General features: G+C 49.9%; 1 protein-coding gene across 3 annotated transcripts in view; it reads right to left on the bottom strand.

The window, feature by feature from the left end:
* pomt1 (protein-O-mannosyltransferase 1) overlaps positions 1-9,961 on the bottom strand; it is an 86,771-nt gene extending 76,810 nt beyond the window's left edge. For all 3 annotated transcript variants that reach the window (XM_070863715.1, XM_070863714.1, XM_070863716.1), the window contains exons 1-2: positions 9,887-9,961; positions 490-629 (exon numbers count right to left, since the gene is read on the bottom strand). In XM_070863715.1, the coding sequence (XP_070719816.1) occupies positions 490-611 (122 nt within the window). In that variant the 5' untranslated portion in view covers positions 612-629; positions 9,887-9,961. The remainder of the gene's footprint in view (positions 1-489; positions 630-9,886) is intronic.
* Positions 9,962-10,437: the final 476 nt, after the last annotated feature.

Raw genomic sequence — 10,437 nt, 5'->3', positions numbered from 1 at the left:
TCATCGAGTTTAATGTTATAGAAAATAGGTGCAGGAGTAGGCCATTCGGCTCTTCGAGCCTGCACCGCCATTCAATGAGTTCATGGCTGAACATGCAACTTCAGTACCCCATTCCTGCTTTCTCGCCATATCCCTCGATCCCCCTATTGGGCAGCTTATGATCCTTGGGTCATCAAACAGATTGCTACAACAATGGCCATATCAATATCCTGTTCCATTGTCTAAAATTATCATCCTTTTTCATTGTTACCTCGGCAACCTTTGCTCTTTCTGAACTACGCCTTTAGCCTGGGGGGGGCGGGGTCATTGTGATCAAAAGATAGGATCTGCGAGCATACAATTTAAACCAATTCTGCCTACACTAGTTGTTCTGCATTAAAACAATCTGAAAGCTTACCTACACTCCTACACAGCCTCATGGCAACACAGACCAAGTGGATCAGATGATAGGGGATAACATGACATTTAAAATGAACAAAGTCTACTTACACAACAGCTCTGGGATACGTCAGCCCCCATAGCCTGCTTCCAATTCCCAGGACTGTAAGAATGGTTAAAACCACATCAACATGCACAGTGACTATAATCGGCATTTTCAGCAATCCAAGCATTTCTCCCCGCTGGTGGAGCTAGAAGAAAGAGATATTGTAAAGATGACTGGAAAATAATCCTTCTGTTTTCAGTTAGAAACAAACATCCACAGTCAAGCTCACTTCACCCAATTACGCACATCCTTTGCCACAAACACATCCCGACCACATAGTCAAGACATATTCAACTTTTACCATCAGAGTAACAGTAACCGGTTCAGGGTGAAGAGCTTCAATCCATCTAGCCCACCTATCCACAGTACACCACCGCTGCATTTCCAACACTGAATCCCATCGTTACTCTCATGATACAGAAAGGTACGACAAATTGTAAATCTATTCCACAACTGAACAAAGCTGCAGAATTCTCAAACGATATCTTATGTATGCAATAGCACCTCACCTCAAGGTGGTGATGATTTTTTCTTTTAAATTATTAATTCCTGGGATGTGGGCGTCACTGACAAGGCCACCATTTATTGCCCATCCCCAATTGCCCTCAAGAAGGTAGTGGTGAGCCACCTTCTTGAACTGCTGCAGTCCGTACGGTGAAAGTACTCCCAACAATGCTGTTAGGGAGCGAGTTCCAGGATTTTGACCCAGCGATGACGAAGGAACAATGCATTTCCAAGTCAGGAGTATCCGAATCCAATAGCTTGGTCGATGCCGGGTCATCCGTCCGGTTTTATTATTTTTATACTTTCTTGAAGCGGTTCGCTACAACTGAGTGGCTTGCTAGGCCATTTCAGAGGGCAGTTAAGAGTCAACCACATTGCTGTGGGTCTGGAGTCACATCTCGGCCCAGACCAGGTAAGAACGGCAGATTTCCCTTCCCTAAAAGGACATCATAGGCAGTCCCTCAAAATCGATGAAAACTTGCTTTCACTCTAAAATTGAGTTCTCAGGTGACTATACAGTCCAATACAGAAATTACAGTGTCTGTCACAGGTGGGACAGACAGTTGTTGAAGGAAAGGGTGGGTGAGGAGTCTGGTTTGCTGCATGCTCCTTCCGTTGTCTGCGCTTGGTTTCTGCATGTTCCCAGCGACGAGACTCGAGGTACTCAGTGCCCTCCCGGATGCTCTTCCTCCACTTAGGGCGGCCTTGGGTCAGGGATTCCCAGGTGCCGATGGGGATGTTGTACTTTATCAAGGAGGCTTTGAGGGTGTCCTTGAATAGGAAATTAGTGAACCAGATGGGTTTTTACAACAATCCGGTAGTTTCACGGTCACAATTACAAGCTTTTTAATTCCAGATTTATTTAACTAACTAAATTCAAATTGACAAACTGCCATGATGGGATTTGAACTTGTGATTCCGGATTATTAGTCAGGCCTCTGGATTACTAGTCCAGTAACATAACCATTATGTTACCGTAGCCTATTGGGGAAGAGTGACCATAATATGGTAGAATTCTTCATTAAGATGGAGTGACACAGTTAATTCAGAGACTAAGGTCCTGAACTTAAGCAAAGGTAACTTCGATGGTATGAGACGGGAATTGGCTAGAATAGACTGGCAAATGATACTTAGAGGGTTGATGGTGGATAGGCAATGGCAAACATTTAAAGATCACATGGATGAACTTCAACAATTGTACATCCCTGTCTGGAGTAAAAATAAAATGGGGAAGGTGGCTCAACCGTGGCTAACAAGGGAAATTAAGGATAGTGTTAAATCCAAGAGGCAAATAAATTGGCCAGAAAAAGCAGCAAGCCTGAGGACTGGGAGAAATTTAGAATTCAGCAGAGGAGGACAAAGGGTTTAATTAGGAGGGGGGTAGATAGAGTATGAGAGGAAGCTTGCCGGGAACATAAAAACTGACTGCAAAAGCTTCTATAGATATGTGAAGAGAAAAAGATTAGTGAAGACAAACGTAGGGCCCTTGCAGTCAGATTCAGGTGAATTTATAATGGGGAACAAAGAAATGGCAAACCAATTGAACAAATACTTTGGTTCTGTCTTCATGAAGGAAGACACAAACAACCTTCCGGAAGTACTAGGGGACAGAGGGTCTAGTGAGAAGGAGGAACTGAAGGATATCCTTATTAGGCGGGAAATTGATAGGATTGAAGGCCGATAAATTCCCAGGGCCTGATAGTCTGCATCACAGAGTACTTAAGGAAGTGGCCCTAGAAATAGTGGATTCATTGGTGATCATTTTCCAACAGTCTATCGACTCTGGATCAGTTCCTATGGACTGGAGGGTAGCTCATGTAACAGCACTTTTTAAAAAAGGAGGGAGAAAAAATAGGTAATTATAGAACGGTTAGCCTGACATCAGTAGTGGGGAAAATGTTGGAATCAATTATTAAAGATGAAATAACAGTGCATTTGGAAAGCAGTGACAGGATCGGTCCAAGTCAACATGGATTTATGAAAGGGAAATCATGCTTGACAAATCTTCTGGAATTTTTTGAGGATGTAACTAGTAGAGTGGACAAGGGAGAACCAGTGGATGTGGTGTATTTGGACTTTCAGAAGGCTTTTGACAAGGTCCCACACAAAATTAAAGCACATGGTATTGGGGGTAATGTACTGACGTGGATAGAGAACTGATTGGCAGACAGGAAGCAGAGAGTCGGGATAAACGGGTCCTTTTCAGAATGGCAGGCAGTGACCAGTGGGGTTCGGCAGGGCTCAGTGCTGGGACCCCCAGCTCTTTACAATATACATTAATGATTTGGATGAAGGAATTGAGTGTAATATCTCCAAGTTTGCAGATGACACTAAACTGGGTGGCGGTGTGAGCTGTGAGGAGGACGCTAGAGGCTGCAGGATGACTTGGACAGGTTAGGCGAGTGGGCAAATGCATGGCAGATGTAGTATAATGTGGATAAATGTGAGGTTATCCACTTTGGGGGCAAAAACACGAAGGCAGACTATTATCTGAATGGCGGCAGATTAGGAAAAGGGGAGGTGCAACGAGACCTGGGTGTCATGGTACATCAGTCATTGAAAGTTGGCATGCAGGTACAGCAGGCGGTGAAGATGGCAAATGGTATGTTGGCCTTCATAGCTAGGGGATTTGAGTATAGGAGCAGGGAGGTCTTACTGCAGTTGTACAGGGCCTTGGTGAGGCCTCACCTGGAATATTGTGTTCAGTTTTGGTCTCCTAATCTGAGGAAGGACGTTCTTGCTATTGAGGGAGTGCAGCGTAGGTTCACCAGGCTGATTCCCGGGATGGCTGGACTGACATATGAGGAGAGACTGGATCGACTGGGCCTTTATATCCTGGAGTTTAGAAGAGGTTCTCATAGAAACATATAAAATTCTGACGGGACTGGACAGTTTAGATGCAGGAAGAATGTTCCCGATGTTGGGGAAGTCCAGAACCAAGGGACACGGTCTAAGGATAAGGGGTAAGCCATTTAGGACCGAGATAAGGAGAAACTTTTTCACTCAGAGTTGTTAACCTGTGGAATTCCCTACCACAGAGAGTTGTTGATGCCAGTTCATTGGATATATTCAAGAGGGAGTTAGATATGGCCCTTACGGCTAAAGGGATCAAGGGTTATGGAGAGAAAGCAGGAAAAGGGTACTGAGGGAATGATCAGCCATGATCTTATTGAATGGTGGTGCAGGCTTGAAGGGCCGAATGGCCTACTCCTGCACCTATTTTCTATATTGTCAGCCGAGGGAAGAATATGCGTGCAGGTTATTAGCTGGGAGTATTTGGTGCTATTTCATTTAGAAGTTATCTGCATGGTATCATCTTCAGTAGTTTGGTGAGTTTTGTTTGAGGAGCAGTTGAGTGGTGTCAACGTGTTTTTCGAGACGCGGTCATGGTAGGGGAGCTGGGTTTGAACTGGAAACTAAATCAAACTGGCCACAGAAGAAATTTTGCTTGGGTTTTCTCAGCGTCGTAGAATAAGTTCCACGCTCTGTATCCAAAATTGCACGCGGACGGGAAAATAGCTACGCAAAAAAAGACAACCAATCTCAATTCAAAGCCTAGATTTTGTGCTCAGATCTCTGGAGTGGGACTTGAACCCACAACCTTTGGACTCTTGAGGCGAGAGAGTGCGACCCACTGAGCCACGACTGAGCTTCTGCCTTTAACTTTCAACTTTAATAACGATTAACGGGATTTTCAAGATAGTTGACTTCTGGGCATCATGAGGGGTATTAAAGTGACCAGATTTATAATGGGCCCATCTAAATTAAAATCGATACAGTAAAGTTTACTCTGAAATGGTTTATAATCGCAGAAACAATTCTCAGTCTTTGAATTGAGATTGGTTGTCTTTTTTTGCGTAGCTATTTTCCCGTCCGCGTGTTGAGATAAAACAATTTGACACCGAGCCGCATAGGTCAAAATTAGCGCAGGTGACCAAAAGCTTGGTCAAAGAGGTATGTTTTAAGGAGCGGCTTGAAGGAGGAGAGAGAGGCAGAGAGGTTTAGGCAGGGAGTTCCAGAGCTTACAGCCTAAGCAACAGAAGGCACGGCTATCAATGGTTCAGCGATTATAATCAGCAGAATTAGAGGAGCGCAGCCAGTTTGGGGGGGGGGGGGGGGGGGAGGGGGAGGGTGATCAGTTGTGGGGCTGGAGGAGAACAAAAGAAATAGGAGCAGGAGTCAGCCATTTGGCCCCTTGAGCCTGCTCCGCCATTCAATAAGATCATGGCTGATCTGATCATGGACTCAGCTCCACTTCCCTGCCCACTCCCCATAACCCTTTACTCCCTTATCGCTCAAAAATCTGTCTCCCTCTGCCTTAAATATATACAGAGATTACAGAGTTAGGGAGGGGCGAGGCCATGGAGGGATTAGAAAAGAATTAGAATTTTGAAATCAAGACGTTGCTTAACCAGAAGCCAAACAACACGTGGCAGGAGCTCTCAAATTTATCTGTCACGAAGATTAAGACCATCTGTTCATCTGCCTCTGCCACGTAACCCAATTTCCTTGTCCACAAAGCCAAAGCTCTCCCAAGGCTCTCCTGGGCCCAAGTCTTTCTCGAGTTTCTCCCTCATTTCCTGCTCTATGTGAATGAGACCCACTTCCTGCACCCCCCCTTGAAAACCATTCCCACTAAACTGTTGGCCACTAATGTACGATCAATGTTTATTTCAGTATCACTGCACACAAGCTAAAAACAAAGACGAAAGGGCCTAAAACGTGAATCTGCAGGCGATAAAGATTGATTAGTTAAGAGGAAAAAAACGACATATGCTAAAAAATTGAAACAAAAACAAAGAGCTCAATCAACATTTATGAAGATAAATACAATTTTGGGGACCAGAATTCTTTAGAACTAGGTGTTGAATAAAGCACAATTAGCAAGTACACAACATGAAAGATACTGGTTAAATAAACTTGCTTTCTTAAATTAGGCGAGCTGCCTTTGCTCGATACTTACTCTGCTCTTTCACAAATACGTCACCCACACATCCTCCATCTTTCTGCCCGCACTTTGTTCATCTAATTTATGACATAGATAAAGCTCAAATTCTCCCTGCTTTGATTGGTAGTGCTGCCATAAATCCAATCATCATCATCATCATAGGCAGTACAGAAGACTTGCTTCCACTCTTAGAATGAGTCCTTAGGTGGCTGAACAGTCCAATACGAGAGCCACAGTCCCTGTCACAGGTGGGACAGACAGTCGTTGAGGGTAAGGGAGGATGGGACAGGGTTGCTGCATGTTCCTTCCGCTGCCTTTGCTTGTTTTCTGCATGCACTCGGCGATGGGATTCGAGGCACTCGGCGCCCTCCCGGATGCACATCCTCCACTTAGGGCGATCTTTGGCCAGGGACTCCCAGGTGTCAGTGGGGATGTTGCACTTTATCAGGGAGGCTTTGAGGATGTCCTTGTAACGTTTCCTCTGTCCACCTTTGGCTCGTTTGCCATGAAGGAGTTCAGAGTAGAGCGCTTGCTTTGGGATGCGGACAATGTGGTCTGCCCAATGGAGCTGATCAAGTGTAGTCAGTGCTTCAATGCTGGGGACGTTGGCCTGGACGATGACACTAATGTTGGTGCGTTTGTCCTCCCAGGGGATTTGTAGGATCTTGCGGAGGCATCATTGGTGGTATTTCTCCAGCGACTTGAGGTGTCTATTGTACATGGTCCATGTATCTGAGCCATACAGGAGGGCGGGTATTGCTACAGCCCTGTCGACCATGAGCTTTGTGGTAGATTTGAGGACCTGGTCTTCGGACACTCTTTTCCTCCGGCGGCCGAAGGTTGCGCTGGAGGCAGTGTTGAATCTCATCAATGTCTGCTTTTGTTGATAAAAGGCTCCCGAGGTATGGGAAATGGCCCACGTTGTCCAGGGCTGCACCGTGGATCTTGATGACTGGAGTGGGGGGGGGCGGGTGGGGGCAGTGCTGTGCGGCGAGGACAGGCTGGTAGAGGACCTTTGTCTTACGGACGTTTAGCGTAAGGCCCATGCTTTCGTATGCCTTGATAAATACGTCGACTACGTCCTGGAGTTCAGCCTCTGGACGTACGCAGACGCAGGCATCGTCCACGTACTGTAGCTCGACGACAGAGGTTGGGGTGGTCTTGGACCTGGCCTGGAGACGGCGAAGGTTGAACAGCTTCCCATTGGTTCTGTAGTTTAGTTCCACTCCAGCGGGAAGCTTGTTGACTGTGAGGTGGAGCATGGCAGCGAGGAAGATTGAGAAGAGGGTTGGGGCGATGAAGAAATCTTGTTTGATCACGATGACATGCAGGCCGTGATCCTTACCAACGGATCCATTACAGACCCAAATCCAATTAGACAGCGTGGTGGGCGGTGGCTCCAGCATGTGAAACCCAGCCCTCCTGCGATAACTAATTATAGTGTTCTGAAACTATTTCACATTTAACACCTTTCACAACCTCAAGATGCACCAAGCGTTTTACAGCCAATCAAATACTTTTGAAGCATAGTCACTGTTGCAATATGGGAAACGCGGCAGCCAACTTGCGCACAGCAAAACTCCCACAAACAGCAATACTATAATGATCAGATAAGCTGATTTAATGATGTTCGATGAAGGGTAAATATTAGGAGAGTGCAGCATCTGTTTTTTTACTCATGGGTTTGATCCCACATTCCCTGTCCCTCCCTCCCACCACCAGGGGGGGCAGGGGGCGTTGACCCCACACGAGGCTGACTGCCGGGAATGGTAACATAGTAATCCAGAGGCCTGGACTAACGATCCGGAGACATGAGTTCAAAGCCCGCCATGGAAGCTGGAGAAATAAATATGGAATAAAAAGTATCAGTAATGGTGACCATGAAACTATGGGATTGTCGTTAAAAACCCATCTGATTCACAAATGTCCTTTAGGGAAGGAAATCTGCCACCCTTACCTGGTCTGGCCTATCATCATCACAGGCAGTCCCTCGAAATCGAGGAAGACTTGCTTCCACTCTAAAAGTGAGTTCTCAGGTGACTGTACAGTCCAATATGGGAATTACAGTCTCTGTCACAGGTGGGACAGTGGTTGAAGGAAAGGGTGGGTGGGGAGTCTGGTTTGCCACATGCTCCTTCCGCTGTCTGTGCTTGGTTTCTGCGATGAGAGTAGAGGTGCAGAGCGCCCTCCACTTAGGGCGGTCCTTGGCCAGGGACTCCCAAGTGTCGGTGGGGATGTCGCACTTTATCAAGGAGACTTTGAGGGTATCCTTGAAACGTTTCCTCTGCCCACCTTGGGCTCGTTTGCCATGTAGGAGTTCCGAGTAGAGCGCTTGCTTTGGGAGTCTTGTGTCAGGCATGCGAACAATGTGGCCCGCACAGCGGAGCTGGTCGAGTGCGGTCAGTGCTTCAAAAATGGGGATGTTGGCTTTATCGAGGACGCTAACGTTGGTGCGTCTGTCCTCCCAGGGGATTTGCAGGATCTTGCGGAGACATCGTTGGTGGTATTTCTCCAGCGATTTGAGGTGTCTACTGTACATGGTCCATGTCTCTGAGCCATACAGGAGGGCGGGTATCACTACAGCCCTGTAGACTATGAGCTTAGTGGCAGATTTGAGGGTCTGATCTTCGAACACTCTTTTCCGCAGGCCGATATGTGACTCCAGACCCACAGCAATGTGGCTGACTCTAAACTGTCCCTCTGAAACAGCCTAGCAAGCCACTCAGTTATACCAAACCTCTACAAAGGTGGCGGCTCTCCAGCACCTTCTCAAGGACAATTAGGGATGGATGCCCATGTCCCATGAACAATTTATTTAAAAACTTCGTCGGGGGAGGGGAGGGTCGACCCCACACTCTCTCCCCGGAGGGGGGGGGGGGGGTCGACCCCACACTCTCTCCCCGGAGGGGGGGGGGGGGGTCGACCCCACACTCTCTCCCCGGAGGGGGGGGGGGGGGTCGACCCCACACTCTCTCCCCGGAGGGGGGGGGGGGGGGTCGACCCCACACTCTCTCTCCCGGGGGAGGGGTTGACCCCACACTCTCCCTCCCTGGGGGGGGGTTTGACCCCACACTCTCTCCCCGGGGGGAGGTTGACCCCACACTCTCTCCCCGGGGGGGTTGACCCCACACTCTCTTCCCCCGGGGGGGGGTTGACCCCACACTCTCCCCCCGGGGGGAGGGGCGGAGGTTGACCCCACACTCTCTCCCCGGGGGGAGGGGGGGCGTTGACCCCACACACTCTCTCCCCGGGGGGTTGACCCCACACTCTCTCCCCCCGGGGGGGCGTTGACCCCACACACTCTCTCCCCGGGGGGGGTTGACCCCACACACTCTCTCCCCGGGGGGGGTTGACCCCACACACTCTCTCCCTGGGGGGGGTTGACCCCACACACTCTCTCCCCGGGGGGGGTTGACCCCACACACTCTCTCCCTGGGGGGGGTTGACCCCACACACTCTCTCCCCGGGGGGGGTTGACCCCACACACTCTCTCCCCGGGGGGGGTTGACCCCACACACTCTCTCCCTGGGGGGGGTTGACCCCACACACTCTCTCCCCGGGGGGGGTTGACCCCACACACTCTCTCCCCGGGGGGGGTTGACCCCACACACTCTCTCCCTGGGGGGGGTTGACCCCACACACTCTCTCCCCGGGGGGGGTTGACCCCACACACTCTCTCCCCGGGGGGGGTTGACCCCACACACTCTCCCCGGGGGGGGCGGAGGTTGACCCCACACACTCTCCCCGGGGGGGGGGGCGGAGGTTGACCCCACACACTCTCCCCGGGGGGGGGGGGGGGGTTGACCCCACACACTCTCCCCGGGGGGGGGCGGAGGTTGACCCCACACTCTCTCCCCGGGGGGGGGGGGGGGGTTGACCCCACACTCTCTCCCCGGGGGGGGGCGCGGAGGTTGACCCCACACACTCTCCATCCCCCACCCCGGATTTACCTCAGCTCCTCGCCCACTTTGCCGTCTCTTCACTTCATGGTCTTCCCGCTTGTGTGTCTGTGTGTCGGATGAATGGCGGCCGGTCCTCGGTGCACCCCTGGCTGGGCGGGTGGGCCTGAGGCGCTGCGCGGGGCCGAGGTGAGGGGCGGTGCTGGAAAGCCGGGCGGCGAGCGGGTCCACACTGTGGGAGACGCGGCTACGCGCTGACATCACCGGCAGCGCATCCCCATAGCAACCGTCTCCGCTTTACGCGCGACGTTATTCCCGCTACCTGAGGGGCGGGGCTACGGCGCGACTCATTTGCATATCAGAGAGACAGACGCGTGCCCCATTCATCAGGGCAGCACCCTGGGAGTAAGTCTGCCTTCACCTTGCAAATGGAAACCTTCAGCGCAAGTGGGAGGCACACAGTTCATCAAATGTATTGGAGTAAGAAATAGAACGGTTTTTGGTGGGGTCAGACTAAGAAAGATTTGCATTTATATAGCACCTTTCACGACCACTGGACGTCTCAAAGCGCTTTACAGCCAATCAAGTACTTTTGGAGTGTA

Source organism: Pristiophorus japonicus, chromosome 20 (assembly GCF_044704955.1).
Source record: "Pristiophorus japonicus isolate sPriJap1 chromosome 20, sPriJap1.hap1, whole genome shotgun sequence".
NCBI lineage: Eukaryota > Metazoa > Chordata > Chondrichthyes > Pristiophoridae > Pristiophorus > Pristiophorus japonicus.
Note: the sequence above shows the minus strand (reverse complement) of the source record. Positions and strands in the feature narration are given on the sequence as shown.